Raw genomic sequence first — 27,892 nt, 5'->3', positions numbered from 1 at the left:
GGAAACGATTAGCAGAACCTTCGAAAGAATACTAAAAAAGATTGATGAAGTTCGAAAAAATCTGTAGTAATAGTTCTGAACTCATTATATTCATATATATTTTTTCAACATTCTCTTGAATTACGCAAATAAAAATTCGATATATATATACATTTGATATAAGAAATAAGTAGTCTATTCCCTGCAGAGATTCTTCTGCTCGTCATATATACATTTATATATCTATATATGAATGTATGTAATAACAGCATTTGTACATACATATATATGTGCCTGCTTGCACCATGTTTGAGAATTTGTGCTAAATTTAATTTAATACTCACTTTAGATATTGTCGGCAGCGCTGAATTACACCCTTTGCTTTCGTCAACCCCCAGACATTGCACCATATAGACAATACAATAATACAACAGAGAGGATCGCACATTTCCACATATGTGTCGTAACATATATATATTATATACGGTGTGTTCTCCATCTGCAAAACGTACGACCACAAGTTAACCGCAACCGCTTAGCGTCATGTCTAGCGCTGCGACCACAATTTCGTGCAGTTCGGTCAGTCAGCCAAACAAATTTCCGTTCGATACGCTCGCAGTTATACTTCAGCGCGATTTGATGACAGTCGTTTTCGTTATCGTAGTTCGTCTTCGCAGTTCGTTAAACGTATCCAAACGCTTACTTACAGCTCTGGCAATTTGCTCTGCTCGACAATTTTCCTGCTACGATCCGTTGTTACAAAACACGCAGCGTTAATTTTGCCGTTAATTTTACAACACGCAGCCAATAAAGCAACGCCAATTTTCGCATTTGATTGGCGCGTAATTTCTCACCGTTTGTTTGTTTTGATAACTTGTGTGTGGCGTGCGTAGCTTCGTAAGGCATATTGTTGCATTGTGAGCAAGTGGAAAATTAACTTCCTGAAATTGCGTGTGATTCGATCGCTTGTTGTGCGTTTTTTTAATCTCCAGACAGTGGAGCGAAACGCTTATTCGAAAGCGAAAAGTCGTCTGACGCGCATCTTAAGTACCAGACGCAGGCAACCTTTGTGTATGTCCTGGTAACTGGAATTAGATATTGATCAAAGTGAATCTCTCTCTTGTATCATAGTGGAGAAGTAAAGCTTTTTTTTCGTGTGAATTCAAAGGTTAGTTTGGGCGAATCCAAATTTGTATAAGTTTGCAATTAATATATTTGAGTGGTGTTTAAGAAAATTAAAAGAATTGTCATAGTTTAGAAAATCTTTTTAAAGAAGAAAGTCTATACTAGTAATTTCAAGATTAACTTTAGACTTTAAAATGTGACTATTTGAAGAGTGAAACCTACTCCAAGTATTTAGGGCTCTTCATTTGTCAGTTAACTCATTCGAACATTGGTATTAGTTGTAATATTACAACGGTTATAATTTGACAATGGTTGTAAAATGAAAGCTACCTAATATATATAATCAACAGAAAGTTCCAAATACTGGCAAATACGAAGAAATGTCCATTATAAAAAATTGAGTAGGGTGTTGTCAGCCTGAGAGACCCCGAAAAGTTCAATGACTTCGAAAGACAAAAATTCGGGAAAACCAAAAATGGTGTTTTAGCTCAAAATATTTGGGGAGTCATTAGTAGTTACCAGGTCTCTACACTAGAACTTTTTAACATGAAATTTGTTTGACAATTATTGTATAAATTCCACAATTATTAAAAAAAAACTGATCAAGGAATTACTTTTTGATGTGAATTTTTGGTTGTAAAAAAATATTTTTTGTAAAAACAAATTGTCGTAATAAATCTATTAAAGTTCTCATACTGCGAAAAAAAAATTGTGTTATGCAACTTATTTCTAAATATATCACCCAAAAATATACTCATCAGTGTACTTTGTGAAGAAAAAGCTTAATAAAAAGTCATCCGACTTTCAAAAGCAACTTCAGAAGAGTAGATTTATCTATTTACCGGAAAGAAGAAATATTGAAAGTGGATAATTGTACTTTGAATATAGTTATGGAACTAAAAATATATTGTTCTGTAAAAGTGTTTCTTTCAAATAAAAAAATAATAAAAACAAGTTGCTCTGATTTCAAGTTAAAAAAATATGTAGGAAAAGAAAAATTGGTTGTTTAAACGAATTTTATATAGAAAAATATAATATTTAATACTTCAATTAATTCCAATACCAACTACATTTCATTTCCTTTGTGTCGTTGCAGTAAAACCACTACAACGGCTACAGCGGTGCAAAGAATCTTGAAGTTGTTGATGCAACTGCAGCATAAATTGCTGCGGAAACTAGTCAGTCTAAGTTCGGTGGCGATACGTTAGTGCTAGCGTACTAGAGCCACGTACCGTTCTAGTGTATTAGACGAGTACACAAACGGCGAGAGCGTCAAGAGAACGCAAACATTATAAATAGAACGGTTTTATCAGTTGACTTGCACTTGAAAGAAGCGGTACACAAAGCGGAAAGGCGACAGCTAAGGCGCCGCATAAGGTGCAATACCGAAATTATCTTCACTTATATTCGTAGAGCTGCAAAAATTGCGAAACTGGGTAAATTGTGGTTAGTCGTTAAAGGTATGTGGCATCAAAATATATGGTGTTTTATATATTCATTGAAGTGGCGTAAATGTGTACAAGAAGGGAAGAGAAAATCCTTTAATTGCTTTCAACGGTTATGGTGGTTTTTGTTGGTATTAAATAACTGGGGATGAAAAAGTAAAAACAAAAAATAAATTATGTTGCATACGGAATTTATATACAAAAAATGTTTTCCATCCGTAATTTCGGGTAGAATTGAAAAATAACCAGTGTCTTAGAAGGATAATTAATTTATTTTCAAATTTCCGACAAAACAAAATTTTGTGGAAATTAAATTTTCTCGGTTGTAATTTTACAACCAGTTAAAAAAAGTTGTAATAATTAAACAACTTCAAGAAAAGAGTTGTAAGACCCTAATCTAGTATTTCGATTACAATATAATATTCTAGGAATATATCCCAGATTCATTAAATATGAATTAAATAATTGAATAATTTTCTTAAATTTTTTTAACCTATCTATCCTAAGCTTTTTTTTCCTAGATTAAAATAATTTCTTCAACTATACGTTATTATGGTTTGGTAATTATCTTCTTCTGGAAACTGTGTGTCCCCTTAAGTGGTATATGTTGAAATCCTCATATTATGTTTTTTATCCAACTTTTCCGATAGACTTCGGAAAATTTTTTGTTAAAATCGGTCGAGTTTATCACCAAACAAATGCAAAATATTTCCATTCAAAAATAAATTCTGAAATATTTGAATTTTATTTTCTGTCGAGATCTCTGTTAATCTTAGAGACTCATTACTAATCCTTACTTCCCTAAGTTAAAAAATCATGTAGAACAATCTTATGTATAAAAGCCTTTATTCATATAACCTCCGAGAATGGTTTAATTTTAAGAATTTCAAATTCTCGAATGATATTCTTTCAACTCAGATAATAGCTCATTTACGTATTTACTTTCATTCAACAAAGCCATTGAGGTCACACGAAATCGATAAAATCAGTCGTATCCACTTATAAATTCAAAAGAAAACTTTCCACAATAGTCAAATACCTTAGTCAGCTGACATTCCCACTCGTTTTCGAAAAATGCGAAGAATATGAATATTACAGTTATAATTGCGCGTCATCAATTTAGTCTGTAAATAGTTAACTTTAAGAAATCAATATGAACGGCTTTCTTGTGGGTTCCATAAATAGTAAATATACGTGTGAAAATTACTGGTTACACGGAAATTGCGTGTCCGAAAGTGTGATTGACCCCACTTGAACTACACGAGCGCAGGGAGAAAGGAGTGTGAAGACGTTAGGACTTTTTATTGATTTAAAAAAACTTTGCGAAGGCTTATGGCTTTGATTTTGGTTTCGACGTCAGCAATGAAAAGTGAGAGTGGGTAGTCGGGTCAAATGAGAAGTTCATTGTGTGTATATTTACCAATAATTTCATAATTTTTGAAGGTGAATTGGTCTTCATGTCATAAATCTGTAGTTATAACATCATACATTTGAAAATTAATTTCATAGAAGTTAGAAGAATTTAGAGAAAATTAACATTTTCAAACTATTCTAAATAGTCTGAAACCAATTGATTCCCATGCGGAAAGGACTATTCTCCTGTATAGTATTTTTGGAAATTCTCAATATATATTTATTGCCGTGACACGTGTGTTGGGTAATTTATCAACCATTTACCATTTAATTATACCGAAATGCATTTATTTGAAATATTTCAAGTGTCAGTCGGTGCAAGGCGCTTTAATAAATTACTTTGCCAAATGGCAAATAGTCAAAGAGAAGCATCATCATCAATACAGTTTGCGTTGTGTATTCATTTTGTTTAGTTATTCAAACGCCATACATAGGTAAAAATCATGCGATTCACAAATGGGCACTAATTTGTGAAGACGTACGAGCAACATGCAACGCGAAAGTCGAAACAAAACAGAAGAAAAAATAAAAATAAAATAAAAACTTGAGCAACAACGCCGGCGTTGGGCAACCAAATCGATGTCAGAAGAGATTAATAACAATTAAAACTATTTTTAAATATTTTGCATGCACCTAAATGCATTTTCAAATTCTGCAAATAAAATGCAATGCAATGTGACGGCTACTTAATTTTCTTGTACAGGGTGACACACAATAATGCGACGATTCTTCGATTTATGAGAGCAATAAATTGCTTTTGCGTATTAATATCGATCGTATGAGGAAATTATTGCTTTTGGCTTGCATTTGGAGGGAGATTTCTCTTTGATGATCAACTTTTTACTATAGGAACTATAAAATCAAATATTGAATAATACTGTTGATTATTGATATGTTCTGATGAAGATGACTTCAAAAAAATTGTGTATAATTTTTCTTTAATCGGGTAAGGTGTAGATCTTTTAATAAAAATTTATTTTCTGAAAAAGATTATTTCATCATGTCCGTGTAATCTTAAAGTCTATTAAAAACTGTGATATTAAATTTAAGTATTGTGGACGTGTAGAGAATCTAATTGATTTAATTTAGCGCAATATCCCTATATATTTTAGTAACAGAGAAGAGGTGCAAAATCAGTAAAAGTTTGCAAATTTTTGGGAGAAAAAAAATCAAATTGTTATTAACCTAGTTAGTGGGGTTATCTCTAAAGATATATACATACAATGTTTCATTAAATATAATTAGAATATTTAGAAGAAAGACAGAAAAAAGAAAGAAAGCTTAAATTGCCGAGAATCTTTTAAAAGACCCATTAAAACAGAATTTGGGATTGTTAGAGGTGCCAAAAGTTAGGAAATATACTAAATGGACAACACTAACCGTATTTTTCTAGAAATGTAGAATAAGGGGTAAGCTAACTTCATGAGAAAGTTCAGGGTCGGCATTAGAGCAAAGTAAGCGGTTACTCTGGGCGCCAATTTGAGGAATTGAGCTGTTAAAAAATCACGGAAGTCTATAGGGTTTTTTATACGATTTTTCCACTTACTCACAATCGTAAGATTGCTCATATCTATCCCTCACAAAACTGATGAGGATTAAATGAATTGGAGCTGTCTCAAAAGTTGAAACAATTACGGGGTATCAAACCTACAAACGGCTGTTACAAGTTCTTCAACACTTCGTCAAAAAAAACCAAATATCTTTCCAAGTGCTTGTGGGTTTCTGTCAGAATATTGTCAGTTGCCAGTGGAGATCAAAGTTTTTCAAATTTTAAACTTATCGTACCTGAAGCCGTACCTCAGATCAACTAGATCTCAAGAAACTCTTTGCCTTATTCTCATCGAAAACCATAAAAAATTGTTCAAGCCAGAGCACGCAAAGTAAGACGAAAAGTAAGTTTCCTGTAATTGATTTTTTAAAAAATGGATTACAATAAGAATTGAAAAACACATCATTTTCGACTATTTGTGTATTACATTAATCATCACAAAGGGGAAAAGATATTAAACATTATTATCAAAGAGCGCCACATTTAGTGGCGTGGTGGGCCCCAAACCCTACGCACAACCGCAGAAGCGGGCTTCGCCTTCTCACTTTAGCTCGCCTTAAAACGAATGTCTGTCGTGAGCTGCTTGAGTCATATACAAAAGAATCGTTCCTGGCCACTCAAAATTCATTCCATGTACCAGTTTTATTACATCAGCTTATATGGCATCAAATGCCTGGCGTTATGAAAAGTATACACGATTAAAATTTTGTCCCTTATATGTTGTAATTGACAATGAAAAGTGAAAATAAACTTCCCCAAACGTCTTTGTCGAATATATTACCTATCTGTGACCTCTAAAATCTAATATGATTTTAGCGAATAAATTAAAAAATGTCAAGCCTTTAGCATTCATATTTATTTATTATTTCTATTTTGATACATATGTATTTATTTGTAATATCCAATAAAAGTCCTTCAATATGACACCCAAAAGCCTTTCTGTTTGAATATCAAAACAAATGATTGGAGATATCAGTTCAATTTATCGGCTCAATAAGTGTCTGCCCGGTGAAAGCTTGTCACTCACTCAAACTATTTATGTAATGTCTTTCCAATAACAATAATTGTCAATCTTCATATAAGCAACAGTTGGAATATGCCGGTATATGTGACAACAATAATAACATATGTAGTATATTTAGTGAGCTTTCGAAAAGCAATGAATTGTTAATTAACAGCAAAGTCAGCGTAAGAGAAGTATGAAAAATAATATTATATATAATATTATATTGCTACGTAGGCACTTTACTGACAGCAGTAGTTATATTTTTTTCTTTGTGTTTTTTTTTTTTGAAAATATGAAAATATAATATGTATATACATATGTAGGTATGCCACTTGTTTGCTATAAACTAAACGTGCTGAGCTTACACTTGCCGCATAAAAGCTTCGCACGTGCTCAAAACGTTGGCTCCGTTGAGTTTATCCTGTTGCGAGAGCGCTGGCTATAAAACGGCCGACGGTGAGCGTAGTTACGCTCATTCGGTTTTGGTATTCTGAATTGGACGAGTTGCTGCGTTTTGCGAATCACAATTCAAGTGAAAATATTTTCAGTGAAAATTTTTTTAAGCACACAGTTGGAAAAGTAGTGAATGCAAGCGGAAGTTGTTACGAAAATTAAAAGCTAATGAAGTTTAATTAAATATTATAAGCAAATAAGTGTTTGAAGAAGTTAAACAACTGGCGAAAAGCAGCAAAGTGTCCGCAGGACTAGACGGTGCAACGCCCTTTTGTGTACCCACAAATCAAGTGAGAAGTGCAAACACATTCTGATTTGGTCGACACTTGACACAGATTAAGTGTGCAGGACTGAAACTGAAAATCGATTTTTTCGACAGAATTCGGAAAATTCGGGTGCAGTGTTAAATAAGTGAAGATTAATTGATTTTTTCTCGTCACTGACTCTAAAGGAATTTTTACGAATTTAATAACGTAACGTGTGCATTTCTGGCAGCAGCTGCGAATAACTGCCTCCCTCAGTACTGTGTCAATAATCTATTGGAATTTTCGAAACTTTTTTCTATCAAAAAAATCGACGCTTGAGTTTATTTCACTCTAAAATATACACTTCGTCTGCTCATTAACGCTTTTTAAATAATTTCGTACAAGGTTTTCAAAGAAACCACAACAACGGAGCCAATACTAAAATTTCAACTGCTACTAGACGTCCCGGACGAGACCGCCGCCTATACAAGTGGGCGGCATTCACGTCCCAAAAAGACCATACCGCATCGGTAGCCCAACAGTATTGCGTTGCGCCACACACACACACCAACACAGACGAGCGTTATGTCAATTAACTGTAAAGTTAGCAACAACAATTGAATATAGCTGCGAAATCAATGGCGTACTTAATTAATATACTTAAATTTAATGTGAAATATTTAAAAAGTAATTAATAAACCATAATAATAATAACTGTAATAATAATAGACTGTACACTGACGCACAAAGTAAAGAAAGTATCACGTAAAAATAAAACCCTAACCAAAAATAAAATAAAAAAAAAATATCAAATAATCACACGCAATTAAACGAAAATAGAAACCTATTTACCCGCATTATGGATCAATAAACAATTACCTTAAGAGCCAACAAGCCAAAGCAAACAGGAAGATAAAGAAATTGTAATTACTGAAAAAAGAAAGCATTGCAGCAAAAAACCCCCAAGCAACATTATCGATTGCTGCGGCTTAAATAACGCATACACACTTGTGTATCTACATTGCCGTTTGCCATTCACTCACTCGCACCGTACCATCGGTGTCGCAGTGCAAGCTTTAATTTTTTTTTCTTTTGGAACCCGCATTTGCAGTCATTTCTCTTTCCTTCCACTAACTACTAACTACCGTACACATTTACGCTCAGCGCTTAAGCGCATCTATTGAAAGTGGCCAATTGGGGCAGCGCGTCCAATTATACAATGGAAAAATCTGAACAATTTTCAGATTATCTCTTTGCGAAAATGGGCCCGCCCAGTAGTACAACTGTAAATGGCACCGAACTGCCACCGAAGACCACGGAACGTAGCGGTGCGCCACGTGAACTCACCGGCTACCGGAAATGGTTGCGGGAGAATCTAATGTTGCTGGTGACACTATCCGGTGTTTTGTTGGGTGTCATTTTCGGTGAGTAGACAAATAATTTTATGTACTTTATTTTACTTTTAAATTTCAGCTGGCTTCTTGTGTATAGGAATAAGTATTTAGGAACAAACTCTACCGCTAGATAGTATGAAAAATGTATTTTATTGTTATAAATAATTTCGACTCAACGCTTAAAATTTTTGGACGTTTTTGGAAGGAATCCTCATAGCTTATTATTAAAAAAAATATAAAATTTTGAAAAATCGTTTACATATAACTTATCGCTAAGACGGATAAATATTATTTATGTTTCGTAAATATTTTATATAATAATAAGCAATAACTGCTATTGAGCTGTTCTATACATTTTTAATGACAACATTAGAGCACTAAAATTACAAATTGTTATTATTAAAATCCCCATTTTGCAACATTATACAACTAGCAGACCACTCCGGCTTCGCACTGGCAAACAAACATTTCAAAAGTTATTAGTACCCAGCAGAAAATGCGACTACCCTAGATCTAAGAAAGAACTACCTATTTTAACGACAGTACTAGTTCTAGCTCAATACCTAGACAATGCGTTCAACTGTCCACTTTAACACGGAGATGACATTGGCGGTGGCAATTATCGCCCAGTGCATTACTTTGCAACTCGACTTTCACCGGTTCCACAGTGGACAGTTGATTTGTCCTACGGTATACATGTTTAAGATAGTCCCAAACTCGTGAATTAAAAACTAAAATAATCCTGATTAAAAACATTTATTTTTTATCATATCATTTATTTATTTCATACATCTTTTGAAACAAAATTTTATACTGTCATTTAATTTTCACAACATGATACTCCAACTGTAACGAATAAAGAATATAAATATGTGGCAACGCTTCTAGAAAATATTTTCAACTATAAGGTCACTAAATCTTTAATTTAATATCTATGCTGTAACATTTGTTTAAATTATAAATTTAATTGAATTTAGTTTTAATCAGGTGGTGACCGTACTAAAAAGTTATAAAATTATATTTAAAAAATAATAATTTTTTTTGTGTATAATACTGTAGTATTTCTTAAACATATATTTTATATATTAAATTGCCAATCAGGAGGCACCGTTCTTTCAATTTTTCTTATTAGTTGAAAAAAAAGCCTCCACTCCTTTCATAACGTCACGAATTAATGCATTTTCACGTCAAACGCAAGCAAAGATGTACCGGCACGGAACTGTCCTAATCTCTTTTATAATATTTTTTTGGTTTCCACAAGTTACCTGAAGTTCTTTATGAGTATTTAATAAGAATATTAACAAGCAATCATGATTTATTATCATTGTACTCCTTCGTATCGAGCCGTCGGTAAAAGGAGGGGTGAATCAATGAGGCACAATATACAACAGACAACGTTTGACCAGAATTAGTAATCAAAATAAATGACATGTCAATACATAGTATTGACAGTATTGTCTCTGATAAGATTGTGTTTTTTAAAGATAACATATAAAACATTATAAAAATTCTACGATAATATTTATTATCAATAAATTATTATAAAACTGCGTCGATATTGTCAGATATTGATTACAGTTGATGTTATTATGCTCGAAGAATATTGCTGATGAATCATCAAATGGCTCTTCATGGAAAACCTTGGATTAGTTGAAGCTTAGAAAATCTCAGAATTAAATTTTTATACAATTCATAGTCAGATATAAAAATATAATATCGGTTTATAGACCGCTTAAATTTTTGGTACCAGCACTCTCTAGATGTCCACTGTGTTTTAGCTTAAAAAAGTCATCGCATAATATCTATCCCTGATCCTATATCTTATTTTCTGTTTCAACCGAATGTAGCTTCCTTACATATTGTTCTCACATTCAACTACATTATTAATTTTATATTTCTTATAAATATTATATTTATATATATATGACAAAACATTTATTATGGATTACTGATATCGTATGGGAGGGTATATTGGATTTGATTAATTTGTCTTATAATTTGAAAAACTATGCCGCAAAGTTTAATGTCAAGAAAATCAGTTATTTTCCTGCGAAAGAAATTGCTTTGAGACACGCCATGCATTCATTATAACAACATTAACAATTTAATAAGAAAATAAATATATATAGTACCAAGTATTGGTATATATCCATGTAGGTATGTGTAACTAGGACACTTGAGCATGAAATGAGGAAAACTTTCACCATTCATTGCTCACATAGCTATAATCACAAACATTTATTCAGCACATTTGCCACAAGATGATGTAGTGAAACTTGTTTCAACGGAAGGAGCAAAGAGCTAACGATTTACAGGCCATTAAATTTGCTAAAAATAAACGGTAATTGTCTATTCAATGTGCCTCCATCTACTTCCTATAGTTGAATAAATACTCTACATACACACATATGTAGGTGTATATAGTATTTTATATAATTGTAGATTAGAATATTTTGAATAGCTTCAGTTTCTTAGTTCATGTTATGGAAGGAAAAGCTCACATTTTATTGCTTGCTCTTATTTAATACACATAAACTCCATCAGGATAATTACTTTCTGTTGTTGTCCAACAGCTGCTACTTGGTACAATTTAAACTAATGTAAAAAACAATTAAGGAGACGAAAAGAAAGGAGCGTTTTATATACTCCCGACATAGATATAGTTTGTTAATGAGCTGTGATATTTAATAATCATCTAGATAAACTTGGTAAAAAATACCATAATTCATTTCTTAGTTATCGAAGATTGCTCTTCGTTTTAAATGAAACAGAATCAATAGAACCAAATTGTTTAAAATGTTAGTTAATTTATTAAGAAATCCTTTAGTGTCTCCCACAAGAAACTTTATGGCCTCTCTAACGTCTCAAAATGAGTTTAAGGTGGTAATTTAACATCACCGCACCTAAATCTTTTTTAGAGTTCTTACAAAAATATGGAGAAATTCTTACGACAAATTAAACACGAGATAATTATTGTGATCATAAAATAAGGTGAGATCCTATGTGGCTACGTAAAAGTTAATATTAATATCCCGTAGTTTTGGTATTCTAACCCAAAAATAATATACAGCACCTCTAACTATTACTTACATATTTATTGAAGAATTGACATTAAGATAACGCCAGGCCACACATGTCAAAAGAGAATCGACGTTCTCTTGCAATCCTCTTATAGATCGGTCCTGGCACCAAGTTCCTGTCGATGACGAATGATGTTGCTTTGCGAAAATTTGTCGAACAAAACCAAATCGAATTATTCTAAATTATTCAATTTCAAGTAAAAATAATGGATTTCTTTATACTAGACTTTAGTCAAATAGTGTTTTAGAATTGAATAGAAGAATTCATATTTTTATTTTTAAATAAATCAAAAAGTAAAAGACAAAACATTGATTTAAGTGACATAGATTTAAGTGGGCTCTATTAAGAAGTTTTTTCAATAGCTGTCATCGATTGGCTAAGTGTTATAGAGAAGCCAATAGAACGCACTATCTAGTAATACTCTCTTTCACGAATTCAACTGGATAACTTTGTTTGAGTTTTCACATGTACAATTTTTGAAAAGTGAACAGTGCCCAAAGATAGCGAGCAGAGAAGTGACGAATCGATTACAGCTAACTGTATTTTATGTCAGGTAGATCTCGGAAGTTTGCCACTGTTTACGGATATTTACAGTATTGATTTTTTAATAATAAAGATTAGATGAAATCAGTTACAATTTTCTTCGCAATGAGCTTCGTAGAGCTATATATTTATGTTGATTTATTTTTTAAATTTTGTTTCTATAAAAATTTCCAATAATATACTATAGTAAAATTCGAAATGATAGTATTTTAATTAGATGAGAAAGAATCACTTGTGGCTCTGCTTTATGTTAAAGCAAAAAAAAAAAATTGTAATAGTATTTGGTACAAAGGATCGCACTAAAATAGGTTTTTTGTATATATCAAATAAATAAAGCTATACAAACCAAATTTTTTGCAGTCACTTCCCTTACTTACTGCATTACATATCATAAAAATAGGTGAAGTCGGATAATAACCACGCCCATCTACCATACAAAGGTTATGTAGAAAACTACTAAAAGTGTTCAGATTAAAAAAAAAATGTAAAATGGACATCACTTGTGGGACTATAACTTTTTAAGGTCCCAGATACCGAACATGAAGAACTCAGTGCCTAAGAGTATTTTTTCAGATATTTTAATGTAACTCAGAGAACATCTTTTACTTCTAATATTGTGTATATGTGGCAAAAATGGTTGAAATCTGGTCATAACTTCTCCTATATATATATATATTTCATAGGTTGAAAATTACTAAAAGTGGGTTAACCCACTAACGAAAAACGTCAGAAACAATAAAATTCACATAAGAAATGGCAGATGGAAGCTGCACTCAGACTTTTTTACAAAATGGAAAATGGGCGTGGCGTCGCCCACTTATGGTTCAAAAACCATATCTCAGGAACTACTCGACCGATTCCAATGAAACTTAGTTTGTAATAGTTTCCTTACATCCCAATGATATGTTATGAAAATAGGCCAAATCGCTTCACAATCACGCCTACTTCTTATATACCAGAACTTTGAAGACGATCTGAATCGTTAACTTTACAATATATAAAGTAAGCACCAGTGAAGATATCGGTGCAGAACTTTGCACAAATACTATGTTTATAGTGTGGCCTCCCCATTCTAAAAATCGCCGAAATCAGACCATAGGTTTTTAAGGCCCCATATATCGAACACGAGGACTTCGGTGCTTCTAACCTAATATTATGGTTTCCAACTTTCAATGGACTTTATACAATATATATGACGAATATGTGGGTCAAATTGTGTTTTATATAATATTAATAAATTTAAATAAATAAATTGCGAGAGTATAAAATGTTTGGTTACACCCGAACTTAGCCCTTCCTTACTTGTTATATATTTTTTTTTTGTTAATAGTTTTGCGTTTTTATAACCACTTTTCATTTAATATCCGCAACTATCTACTATTTAGTCAACAAACATATATAAATATATACAATATACGTCAACGGTTAGTTCCTCCATTGTTACTTTTATAATTTTAAAACACGTTCAGTAAACACTTACTTTCATTGAACACGTTCAAATAAATTCTCTCTGTATTAAATACAGTTTTAACAAAAAGTAATAAAAAGATAATAACCTAATTATTTACCGCTATATTAAATAATTTGCGAATTTGAATCGAAATTGTTGCTTCACAGATATTTATTATATATAATGGTAATAATTCGAAATAAAGTATTGTCGCATTCAATTTAATAGCTTACATAATGCAAATGATAGTTGAGTATAATTAGAATTCGTGGGCGCTTGTGTAAAGGTAGCACTTGAATGGTCGTTTAAATTTGCTGGATTGCACAAAAATGCACGTACATATAAATATATATATGTATGTATATTTGTATATATACATATAAACAGTTAATAAACTGTGTTGTGAAATATGAAACTAAGTACTCAGGTGAAATTCTCTTTCACGACTGAAAATGCTGATTCAGTAGTTAACTAGGCCGAAAGACATCAGTTATAAAACTATATGTATATATATTGGCCGGAAATAAAGCCTTAATACACAAAAAAATATATAAAACAACAAAAAACTACCTTTTTATTTTACTTCACCTCATTTGTGACTCCAAATTATTTTCCATAAATTTTACTGGTTTATTTTTTGAGCATTTTGAACTAGTTTGGAACTAATTCAAATCTGTAACTTTTTTATCTTTTTTTGTAACTCTAACAGACTTATTTTAAAAGAGAGTTAGTAAAGGTGATCAACACCTTTGTGGATCGATTTTTCGGAAACAGTAGGAAGAAAGAGAGAGAATCGAAAGCTAAAATTCAATTGAAGTTGATCTTCCAGTATATTAATAAAAGACTTTTCCATAAGGAAGCCGCTTCAAATTAATCTCTATTTCTGAGAGAATATCAAGACGTACAGATGTAAGCGTTAATTTTATCTATACTACTATTATAAAGAGGATAGATTTGTATGTATGTTTGTAATGAATAAACTCAAAAACTACTGTGCCGAATTCAAAAATTCTTTTCACCCCAAGTAACATAGGCTATATTTATTGCTAGAATCTCAACTTACTGAAAATAGTTCCCAGGTGAGGTTATTAAAAAGACTCCGTGATGGAGAATCCTAATCTGAAACTGAAAATCGTCTTGCATGCCAGAGGGTCGAGTAAGAAGCGATCGTAACTGCTTGCTGAACAAAATTTCAAAACCTCTCAAGTACGCTCTTGAGGGTCAAGTAACGAGTGGGCAGCAGCTTGAAGAACTAAATATTAGTAAATACACTTTTCTGCAGTTCTTCTATAATTTCGCTTCGAACTCTGAGCGTTCCCAACGCCTTCATAATCAGAGAGAAAGACAAAGGACATCAGAGACTAATGGTCATAATATGTATGGGAGAGTGGTAAAAACCTATAACTCTTGAAATGTTTGTTTAAACCCGTGCGAAGCCAACCACATATTAAATTAGATTTCGAAATGAATTCATATTATTATTAGTAACTGATATTACGATTAAAAAAACTCATCCTGCCACAAGTTGCAAAAATAGACTTCAACGTCTTCGAAAGCTCACCTTCCGCCTGGTCACCTGAAGAAATTCAATAATAACTGCTTAAAATCAATCGTTGTAATTGCTACATTTATATATATGTAATAAATGACATTTTCTTTTGCCGCGTGGGCGTGTAAACTTCTGACACTTGCGGCATGTTTGCCCTCTGACATGAGAGCGCGATAAAAATGCTTTATCACATTATAATTAGCTTAATGAGAGTGCCAACATTGAAAACAAGTAGCATTATTGTTGTTTGCCTCCTTTATTGATACGCGTCCGCACAAACGTCTCGCTCCCATCCATCGACGATTAACGCGCTGCCGCAACACGCGGAGGACATACGACGGTCTACATGTGGCGCTGTAATTTGCAATTAAACGAATTATCTTTTATCGGCCGTCCTGTGTGTGGCGTGCCTCACGGTTCACTGGCTTTCCCTCAGCCAAACAATACACTTGAATGGCTGTCAAGTTCACTTGTGTTGTCAAAACACGGAAAAATGGCAAAGGCACTTATATAAGTACACATATGTTTGTATGTTTATTTGTATATATGTATGTATGAGTGTTACATACAAAAAGCGAACGAACGAATGTGACCTTGCGCTTGTTGCCCTAGTTTACATGAACGAAGTGACGTTCGTGTACTCTTGCTTTTACTCGGCCATGTCTTGAGCTTACAATATATGTAAATACCAGCATATAACGGTATATACATATACATATGTATGTGGATATTTAAATTTACATAAGAGCATTTGCTTCCATCCATCATTTTGATAAATATCTAATATCTAAATGTAATAGCAAAATTATTCACTTCGATTAGATCTGAAGCACATTGAAAACTTTCCATTGATGTTTATATTTATACATCATAATATTTCTAATTATCTAAATTAATATGTTAATTGCTTAATTATTTTAGTAAAATTACATTCCTTTTGTGTCCGCTAAATTTCAACTCACCGGTTAAATACTATACAAAAGAGTATATAGTAAGAGAGAGTTTATAGTAAGAGAGTCTGTTATCAAAAATCCCTTTACATTTTTACAATGTCTTGTTCAAATTTATTACTCTAATAAATGTTAAGAATGTATTATATGAATTACCAGCTGACCTCGCAGACATTGCCCTGCGCGAAATTATATACCAAAGTGGAATTTATATTGTGTTGAAAATGTTTATTTGCAACTTTTCTAAATTTTTTCTAATGTAACGCAGCTTGCGCAGGAAGATTGAGAAGCATAGTAATGGCAGATCCAAGTTTGAGACGCAAATGATGCGGCGGCATGCCAGGCATATCCAAAGGATTTAGAAATTCAACTGGATAATTCACGGCTATGTCTTCATTTTCAACACAAATCTGTTGAAATTTGACTTGAATCGTATAGTTTAAGTCATTAACATCGGTATTTTTGACAGCTAAAATTGCCGAAAATAGTTACGATAATTTTCGGATAAACATTCGCGATGAGTTCATCTTTCGTTTAAGTGAATTGACAAATGGCAGGTGAAATTGATATCAAACCACTGGAAACCCATTTCCAGTTCTTAGCAGTTCTTCTACGGTGCTATCCTGTTGCAGGAACAATCGCATATTCATAGTCAATCACGGTTTTTTGGTTATCACGTACCGCCAAAAATATGATGACTTTAGACGTGTGTTCAATTCATCCGGCGCTGTTGATTCTGAAATAACAGGAAGTACTTTCATTATTATATCAAGTGGTTCTAGAGAATTGAACTCATCAGTTTACAATTTTTCAACACTTTTGTCATAGCTGATTGCGTTGCAAACAGGTCTTTCATTGATTTGTATGTTTAACGGAAGCTTCAGTGTCGAATGTGCCGTTCCTCCAACTTCTAGTAGCGTTGCAGCAATTCCAATAGATGCGAGAGCCAACGCAATGCCATTTTGAGATCGTTGTTGCCAAAATCAATGATACACAGATTTTTCGCATCAAGAAAAAATTGGCCACTGTTTCCATTAATTCATCAAATACACTCTTTTGTTGCTCATTCAATAATGGAACATTTCTTGATATTTGTTGTTCCAAAGTTATTCAGTCGTATGCACACATTCCAATTCTTTTATTATTATCTTTCTAGCAATTTTTCCATATTTGTTTACTTTTTAAACCTCCCCTGTACTTCCGCGGACATTTCAAGACTGAAATTAGCCAAATTGGTTCTGTTATTCTCCACTTTTAGCGAGACTAACGAACAACAAATCATTTATAGAAAACGTTTTTATGGGAAAAATAAGAGGGCTGTTTTTTGAGTTTTCCCTGCAATTATTCAAACATTTCTCATCTTTTAAACCTTCCCTAGATCTTCAGGAACATTTCAAGACTAAAATTAGCCAAATCGATTCAGCCGTTCTCGACTAACGAAAAGCAATTGTTTTGATTGATTGATGAAGCGGTATTACCACTTATGTACATATATAGTATTCCATTTATTATTGATTATGTAAGTCTATACCATTTGGTTGTTCGATTCGCTACTCCCCAAGATTTGATGAATATATAAAGACAATTATGATATATTCTTGGCCGAGGTTCATTTCTTATATGTGTTCTTGATAAATTGAGTGTTAAATATTAACCACTCCTTTTATTATGGTGTGTTCAAAAAATAACGGGACTATTGTCAAAAATTTTGAAGCGTGACCGATTTCGCCTATTTTCGAATGCAACCCTCTCACGGTCCCAAGGAATATTTGTGCCAAGTTTCGTCAAGTTATCTTAATTTTTACTCAAGTTACAGCTTGTACATACGGATAGACGGACGGACGGACGGACATCCGGATTTCAAATCTACTCGTCACCATGATCACTTTGGTATATATGATTCTATATCTAAGTCTTTTAGTTTTAGGTGTTACAAACAACAAAAACTATAATACTCTCTTTAGCAACTTTGTTGCGAGAGTATAACAATACTGTAACATATTCGTCAGGCATAAATCCGTCTGACTTTTTCCTATTTCCAAAAATAAAGATTACCTTAAGGCCGTATTTTACTAGCAAGAGAAATCGCTGAAATAGTTAAAGGCTATCCCAAAAATCGAGTTTAAGAAGTGTTTCGACGCTGACATAAGTGTATGATATTAAACAGGGACTATTTTAAAAGCGACAGCAATAATATAGACAAGTTAATACATTTTTTTAACGTAAATTCTCATTATTTTTAGAACACATCTGTCATTGCCGCTTACACTAACTATTTGTATTATATCGAGGTGTCTCTCCAATTATGTTATCCTCTTTGAGGTTTTCTGACAAATGTTCTACATAATATCAATAATATTTTATTTTCCCATTCAAAGGTTTTTCATTGCGGCCCTTGAATTTACATGAGGATTCTATAATGCTGATTTCCTATCCGGGCGAACTCTTTATGCGCGTTTTGAAGCTGATGATTTTACCGTTAATCATTTCCAGTTTGATCGCCGGTTCGGCTAGTTTAAATGCAAAAATGAACGGTAAAATCGCATTGCGCACTTTGGTCTACTTCGTGACGACTTCGTTTTTCAACGCGCTGCTCGGCATTGCTTTGGTGTTGCTCATACATCCTGGTGATCCTAATCTACATAATACCGCCGATCGTTCTACTGACAAAAGGGCTGTGAATCTATTGGATAGTCTTTTGGATTTGGGAAGGTGAGTGAATGAAATATAAATCCGTTTATTTTAATTTGCTTATAATATATTCCATTAATTAACATTTAGTTAATTACGGTATCGGCATTTACGTTATCGTAGTTTTTAAAAACGTTTATTCGTAAATAGTGTGATTTTGTGTCACCCTGTTAGCGAAGTCATATTCACACGCCGTTTAAATTTTTTAATAGTTCATTTTGTGAGCCAGTGTAAAATGTAGATTGCAGGGTACGCAATGGGAATGCTAAACTTAGTTACAGTTTGAGGATCACTGTTTTAAATTAGCATAATACAGTATGATAATTCAGATTTCTTCTGCAATAACTATGATGATAAGGCAGTGTCGACAGGGCGACTCATATGTAGTCGTAAGTTAAAGTTAAGGAGTATATATTACAGTGGCTGGTCAATGTTTCAATACAAAAAATCGTTTGAGTTTTAAATTTACGACATGGTACCACGTTCGGAAGGAAAATAATTAAAGTCTCTCGGGAACTATAAAAAGTGTTTTAAAATCACATTTAGCTGATAATAACGAACAGGGTTGCCAGCCGTAAAGTTTATTAAATTAATTTTAAAATAAAAATGTTCAAGATAAGTTTGTTCCAACATTTTTTGAAGAATAGTTGCCACCTTTTAGTATTTTAATTGGCCTCTTGAAGGAATTTTGAAGATATGAACTTCGAATTAAAGAGGTACAAAAAGTTTGCAGTCGGAAATAGTTTGTATAAGGGTTGCCACCTGTTTAAATTTTTCGAACAAGTAAATGTTTACTAAAAGAGAGACTAAGCAAGAGAGAGAAGTGTTTTCTTTGAATATTTTTTAGAAGAGTGCTACCACATTGAAAAAAAATATTTGAGATTTTACGAGATAAGTTTTATTTCAATGACCAGTAGTTAATTTTTTCTTGCTTTTATTATTTATATAATACATATATCTTCATTTATCTCTTTTCAATTTTTTTGTTTTTATTTTCAGAAACGTTTTCCCGGACAATCTCTTTCAGGCATCCTTTCAACAAGCGCACACTGTTTACCTACCCAAACCAAATATTTTGCATACTTTCAATGAGACACTTAACGACACCGCCATCGGCAGCGAATTCGAACCGACTGAAGACATACAAGCACAACAACAACAAGGAGGTGACGTAATCGAACCAGCCCTAATACGTGTAGTACAATATCGCAGTGGCACCAACACGCTCGGCATTGTCTTCTTCTGCCTGGTATTCGGCACCATTTTGGGTACAATCGGTGAGAAGGGACAAATTGTGGTGGATTTCTTTACGGCCGTCTTTGAGGTCATCATGAAGATGGTCACGTGCGTCATGTGGCTAACACCCATCGGTATTAGTTCGGTGATAGCTGGCAAGATATTGGGCGTTAACGATTTACATTTGGTCATGGAGCAGCTGATGTGGTTCATACTCACCAATTTGATTGGCGTATGCCTGTATCAATTCATTATAATGCAGGGGATATATTTTGTATTCGTGCGACGGAATCCATTCAAATTCTATGCCGGACTTATACAGCCAATGCTGACCGCTTTTGCGACAGCCTCAACGTAAGCGAATATAATCTACATAAATATGTAAAACTATGTTAAACTATCTTGTTGTATGTATGTAATCATATAAAACGCATAAGAGCATACATACATACATACATACATATATATGTACTTATTGTGCAGCCTCATAATGTATCTGAAGTCAATGTATCTGCGATAATTGCATTTTTGATTAGTGATTATTGATTATTGTACTTGTTGTATATGCGCGAGCGCACTTTTAATAGTCAGAAATTGTCTCATAACGGTATATGTATGAGTACGATCATATTATATATAGTATTTACATACACATATATATATCTATATATATAAATCTTATATAGTATATCCTTAACGATGGCTGCATTCAAGTGTCCACGGGTCAACAACTGCTTCACTAAATATGAGTATACTCTGAGTACACCCATATTCAGTTATGTGTATAAGCGGTTGTTGGCACGTGGTCTTGCCTATGTTTAATGAATGCAGCACCGTTAGACCTAATTTTAATTGCTACAAATATTTTTTTTTCCTTCTTTTGGTTTCCAATTTTTGATTTGCATTTACATTTTTATTTCGAAAAAACAAAAAAATCGAAAAATCGAAACCAATCGCAATGCGTCATTTAAACAAAAACCAACCAAAATTCAACATAAAACTGAAAATGTTTACAAAAATAACAAAACAATAACCACAATTTTATAAAATCATAATAAACAACAACAATCACAAAATGGCTGACTGAATCTCGCATACAAAATGGTTGAAATCGAACCGGAAATCCAATCATCACTGCAACTTCAATTCAACACGGAAATGCTCCATCTCAAAATCTGGCATCTACCATTTGGGTTACTGCGCCACCTCGAAACTTGGCATTTTACTTTGGCTGTCACTACCGTACCGCCACTGCCTGTCACTTCCACCGACTGCAGTGCTGCCGCTTTGCCGATCACATTTCGCTGCATGAACGACAAATTGCGTGTGGATCAGCGCATTAGTCGTTTTGTTCTACCGATCGGCTGCAACATCAATATGGATGGCACGGCACTCTTCATTTCGATCGCCTCGATCTTTATTGCTCAGATGAGTGGCATACCGTTGGGCTTTGGCGAACTGGTGACTGTTTTATTGACTTCAACTGCGGCTTCTATGAGTTCGGCTAGTGTTCCAAGTGCTGCTCTGGTCCTACTGCTGGTGGTTCTCACTGCCATCGATGCTCCGGTACAGGATGTGACACTACTCTTTGCTGTCGATTGGATTGTGTGAGTATCTGTTGTAAATTTCATGTATATATGTATGTAATAGAGTCTGGAACTCTATTTTCGAGGAGATGTAAGTTAGTATAGGTTAAGTTAAGCCATCCTCCGTGATGACGATATCCTTATTATTCAATTCAAATTGCAGTCTCTTCTCCTGGTAGTTTCTATTGATCACACATTGTGAAACCATGGACAACGAATTCGACAGATCAAGAAGCCCACTGCTTCGACTTTGCTTTGATATTTTGTGTGTACCAGAGAATCTATGTTTTATCGAGAATCGCGACGAACGGTCGATGACGTGAAAACTCCTTCCGAGATCAATAAAACTGTGGAATCGTCTCAAAATTGTCCCCACAGAACTACGACTCCGATTCGGCTGGGATACGAAATCTCGCCAATCAAAATCTCATCTTCAAGAATGTACTACACCATCATAGGTGATTAAGATAGACTAACTCTAGTCGAGTTCTTCCTAACGAATAGTCTTTTTAAGTCTGATGACTGGGAATAATCGAAAGGGCCCAAGTCTGTACAATTGTGGATACAATTCGATGTTCTTTCTACAAAATTTTCTTTACAAATATTACCTCGCCTGGCATAATCCGGAATGTAATATCTCATGAACCAATTGTCTGATCTCTGTGAAATTTATGAACCTCTCTTTTGAAGACTAGTTCTAACTAAAATTCTGTGGTTCTCTTTCATAGAAGCGATATGAACTTTAGGTGCTCATTTTTGTAAAAATGTTAAGGGAACGATGATATCTAGGATTGATCAGAACCTCTTTTTAAACCCCTTTTAGAAAAATGGTGTTTTTTTATGAATCTAACAATATCTCCTCATATTTTTTCCAGAGATCGCATGCGCACCACCAACAACATGCTGGGCGATTGTTATGCCGCCGCCGTCGTCGAGGAGTTGTCACGCAAAGAACTAATGGCACTGGATGCCGCCATACTCTATCAGGTAATGCAATCGGCTTTAATGCCTAAAAGTAAACAGTAAAAAGTGTCAAAAATAAACAGAAAAACCGACGAAAAACGGTAGGATTGTACTTAGGTAAATCCATATAATACATACATAATTCATATAAAGTTTGTGTAAATCAAACGAGCCCATGCTATTTGCTATGATCACTAAAAATCCGATTGCAGATACGAGAGTACATGGCGTTCAGCGACCACCGCCAGGCAAATGAAGCGACAAAGTACAGCTACCATACTACTTACTATGTTGTCAGATATTTCTAAATTAAACTTATTACTTTTAACTTGACGCTAACTGTTACTAATAATGTGCTTTCAATGCCTTCCCATTTCTTTCGTACAGGAAGTGCCACTTGGTACGCCAAACGGAAATGCATTGCTCGAGGGCCAAACGGAGTTGGATAGCAAGTGTTCGATGACCGATTCGGTGGTTATCGATATCAATAATGTGATTAACAGCAGTAATCTGCAGAAGGAGAACAGCGGTTATCGCGCCTAAAACTAGACTACAATTTTTTGAATATTCACCACGCACTCAAGCACTCTCATTAAACCAATATTAATACTACGCAAGATTGTAATTTTTAAGTATGAAAGTATATAATGTCTTTACATGTATCGGAGTTGGTATTTAGACGGGAATTACGAGTATATATAGTAGAAATGTATTTTAAATTTAGTTAGTTTTAGTGTTATTTTGAAATATTTTTTGGCATAAATTTCATGCGCTCTTATTAACTTTTTGGCTTGAAAACATTTCACGTTAGCACCCATTCCTAGGCGACACTAAATTAGCTTATGAAAATATAGAGGGTGGTACATATAGAGGATATTTTTTTAGTTTAAAAATTAAAAAAAAAAAAAATCGAATTATTTTTCAGTAATTACAATATTTTTTAAACTCGGTGTCATATTTTACAGACACGAATAAGTCCGTAAAATGTCATTGGTCTTAAAATAAAATTACTTCAGGTTTGGTTAGTTCGGTTTTCAAAAATGTTTCATTTCTATTTTTTTTCATAATTGAATTTCTATGAAAATTTCTGCATGAACAGTTGATAAGCCAAAGAAATACATTTCTATAGGAAAAAAAATCAAAACTTTTCAAACAGTTTATGGACCACCATTTATTGACAAGAAAAAATATATTAAAAATATATAAAATGTTTATGAACCACCCTTTATATACACATACATAAAAGTATTAAACTAAATGGAGATCTGAACATTCATAAATAATTACAAATACACAAATCAAAGAAAGTAGCATAGTAGTAATCAGCAGCATTCAACAAGTATTGACATAAACAATAAAGCCAATAGCGGATAACAGGAAAATTAATTAACAAAAACAAAATCCTATAACGTAAATATATACATAACGGATGTAGCAAATATATACTAAATATTACATAAAGTACTTACATAATTTATGGCATAAATACACACACACACCCACAAATATATGTGTGATTTCAATATTAGTATTTAACAAAAACAAATGTAATCAAATAACTGTTCTAATGCCGATATCTACATACTGTTATGCTAGCATTTATGTATAATATGTATGTCTGTATACACCCCAGCGTGACATTTAGCGTTACATCCGTAAAAAATAGAGACTGTCAATTTTGAAAAACAACAAAAACAAAAAAAATATTAATGTTGCAAAATTTTTTGAAATTTATATGTATCTATGTGCATAAGCAAATTGTGAGAGCCCACCTAATTGATGATGTATTTTCTTTTATTTTTAATAATTTACCAAAAAATTTTTTACACAAATAAAAATGTTCCCTATATACACTTACCAAAGTAGCCAGCAAATGTTTACAAAAGTTCATAATTATAATACAAATTAACTATTAACAAAGTGAAAATGCAAAAAAATATATAAAATAAAAAATAAAAAAAAATAATTAAAAAAAAATAATAATAAACAAATTAAAACAGAAATTTTATAAAATAAAAAAATATAATACAAATAAAATTAAATAAAATAAAAAAATACATTTAATAATAATAAAAAAAAATTGATAATAAAAAATATAAATTTAATTTTTAAAATTATATAATAATAATAAAAAAAATAATAAAAATACAAAACTAAATGAAATTTAAAAAAAAAATATTAAAATTAAAAAATATTTTAATAATGAAAATCTGTTGCAAAAGTCTGTAGTAGCAATCACTTGTTTATATACGCCTAAACACCTACATATATATGTACATATATGATTTTAAGCAAATTTTTAAAAACTATAAAATACTAAAAAATTTCAACGGCGCATAGTTGTTTTCTGTTTTGTTAATTTAGCGAATATATAAAAAATATATATGTATTATTTTAACGCGAAACAATATATTTGTACATATCTGTATATTTATGAAATTCGTAAGATTTTAAAAGCATATATTGTATTGTATTAACCGCACGATAGACTCTATATATACCCACTTACACGTATGTACGTAAAACACATACTATATACACTATACTTATTATATACAAGTATTAGTAGAGAAGGGCGCTGCAATGTGGACGCTGATATTTGGTATTGATGGAGAAGCCTATTGTGTATCTCAGTAACGTTTGTGATGTTTTGATATAAAAAAAGAAGTTGTAATAATAAATTAATTGAAACAATTTTAATTTAAATTTTCTTTTGTGTATACTAATGTATTATGAAACAAGGATTCCTTGATCTTTTATATATATATTTATGTGTATACGCTTCGATATTGGCACGTAAAGCGAAATTCTGACACACAACTCGTACAATTAGCCAAGGTATAGCTTAATAATTACTTGTATGGACATCTAGCAGTATCATTTGAACTTGTTCGAAATCATATTGCTATCCCGGGATCTCCTTATTCAAATTATTTGAAAGATTTCTATTTCAAAAAAGTTTTGTAACTTTTATTCCAATTCAAGAAAATTATAGTAATGAAATAAATTTGATTTTGGTCCATATCTCAACTAGATACGTTTTCTATTTGGAACTAGTATGAGACTGTCATATGTATTCACGACTATCTGTATCTTCTTGTCAGTCATTGTAATCTAAAAACTATCAGTTGCTTAAAAGAAATGCTTATGAGAACTATAGAATCGAAATAGGCTGGGCGTTCTTACTTGTAATAAGACGATTTACTATTCATACTATTTGTGTATACAATTCGTAACGTACTCCACATTTCAGGAATAAAGTAAACTCGCAAATCCTTGATCCTGAAGAAGTGTGGAATGTGATACTCATTAAGTATGACCCCCAAAATGTATACACAAAAAAGCTTGGACTTTCTGCTATAAAGCTCTTATAAAATTTCTTTATGAATGACAATTACGACTCTAGACGTTATAAGACGAAATCAAATAAAAGTGTTAAAAAGTATGGTACATTTTGTTAAGAAAGAAAAGGACTAGACTAATCTAGATCTATTATAATCTAGGACTGGTCTCATTAAGTTCTAGTATAATCTAGATCTAATCTAATATAGATCCAATCTAATCTAGATCTAGGGTGATATAGATCTAATCTAGTCTAATCTAATCTAATAGTCCAAATTAGATCTAGTCTAATTTAGATCTAGTCCAAATTATATCTAGTCTAATTTAGATCTAGTCCTAATTAGATCTAGTCTAATCTAGATCTAGTTTAATTTAGAACTAGTATAATCTAGATGTCAAACACAATTTTCGAGACGAAAAGTCTCACATTCACTGGGGTTTCCAAATCGCGGTGCTAGAAAGCAGAGTAACGAAATCTTTAAAATCTTTATATATGTACCCTTTGAAGGTTGTATTTTATTGTAATATAATTTAAGCAGAAAAGTTTAACAAAGAAAGAAAGTCAAGAAACAAGGCAGGGAAGAAACTAATAATATGTGGGATACAGTTTACTCCATTCATCCAAGAGTTCGTGATATAAAAGTAATTTTATAAAATGTAATTCAGCGATTAAATACTTGCTCCTTTTAGTTGCAAATCAAACTAGCACGTACAATTTATAGCCTATCCGAAATAAATTCTGAAATAAAAAAGCAAAATAATAGATTTTTATGTGAGCTCCTCTACTGAAAGACATAATAATAATCAAATATATAAAATCGATTATAGTAAATGTTTGTAGACGAAAAAGAAAAAGAAACAAAAGAAAATGCAAATGACTTAACCAAATATCACATTCGTAGACTGATTAGCATTATATTTTCTTTGAAGTTCATTTATAAATATTTTTATGTAATGATAAGCAAATAAATATGTATCTATATGCGAAAACTTAAAGTGTTTTCATTTTATGAATCAGTTAATATGGGTAAGAACCGAGTGAATCCTTCTTGCTTTCTGATTTTGGCTAAGATTTATAATCAATAAATCATCAAATAAAATCAAGCTTATAGAAAATCACAATTTGCATATTATGTTTCACATTTAGATTCGTTTTTTTTTTAATTTAAGCCATGCTCTTTACTATAATCCTTCACTTTTTCTGTATTTTGAATGAGCAAACGTATTTTTGTTTTCTCATCTAGTCGGTAATGATGAATTTGTTATCTTGAAAATATGACCATATTAAACATCTAATATATAAGCTCCGGACTATTGGCAATGCCATACAGTGGAAAAGTATACATAATTAATTTAAAATTCATAGTGGATAATCATCGCATACTTCTTCTGAAATATATTGAAGTACAATAATAATAATAAACTTTGTTTGTAAGGGAACTTAACGATAGGATATCGATCGAATGGTTTCATATTTGAATGGACTTTCATGGTTTATAACAAGATAATTTCTCAATTTCGAATGAGTTCCTCCCACATCACCTTTTGTGCTAAAATTTTTGTAGGGTATTTAGGAAATCAGTTTCAAAAGTGTATTTAACCATAGCGCCGCCCATTTTTAAATCAAAAACCATATCTCAAGAACTACTCGATCAATTTCAACGTATTTCGTTTCAAAACATTTTCTTGACATCCCACCACGCCTACTTATTATAACACAATTTTAAATTCCATCTGCTTCGTTCACTTACAATATACAAGTTAAGCACCAGTGAAGATATCGGAACAAAATTTTGTACAAATACATCATTTCTAGTGTGATATTGCCCATCTAAAAATCGAAATCGGACTATAACGTCTTAAGGCCCCATATATCGAAAATGAGGACGTAA

At 32.4% G+C, this 27,892-nt stretch overlaps 1 protein-coding gene across 2 annotated transcripts; it reads left to right on the top strand.

Annotated features, from left to right (window-relative positions):
• Positions 1-566: 566 nt before the first annotated feature.
• On the top strand, positions 567-25,959 carry Slc1a2_0 (excitatory amino acid transporter). Of its 2 annotated transcripts, XM_011188471.3 has the most exons (8): positions 567-1,147; positions 2,201-2,564; positions 8,460-8,639; positions 18,561-18,894; positions 19,873-20,463; positions 21,387-21,716; positions 22,571-22,682; positions 23,046-25,959. In XM_011188471.3, exons 3-8 carry the CDS (start codon positions 8,477-8,479, stop codon positions 23,199-23,201), a joined length of 1,686 nt encoding a protein of 561 aa, XP_011186773.1. In that variant the 5' UTR covers positions 567-1,147; positions 2,201-2,564; positions 8,460-8,476; the 3' UTR covers positions 23,202-25,959. The 2 variants fall into 2 exon arrangements, with proteins under 2 accessions (XP_011186773.1, XP_011186772.1); XM_011188470.3 differs by lacking the exons at positions 567-1,147; positions 2,201-2,564 and having other exon boundaries at positions 6,985-8,639.
• The last annotated feature ends 1,933 nt before the right edge of the window (positions 25,960-27,892 follow it).

Source organism: Zeugodacus cucurbitae, chromosome 3 (assembly GCF_028554725.1).
Source record: "Zeugodacus cucurbitae isolate PBARC_wt_2022May chromosome 3, idZeuCucr1.2, whole genome shotgun sequence".
Classification (NCBI taxonomy): Eukaryota; Metazoa; Arthropoda; class Insecta; order Diptera; family Tephritidae; genus Zeugodacus; species Zeugodacus cucurbitae.
The sequence above is the reverse complement of the archived record's forward strand: the minus strand, read 5'-3'. Positions and strand labels throughout refer to the sequence as shown.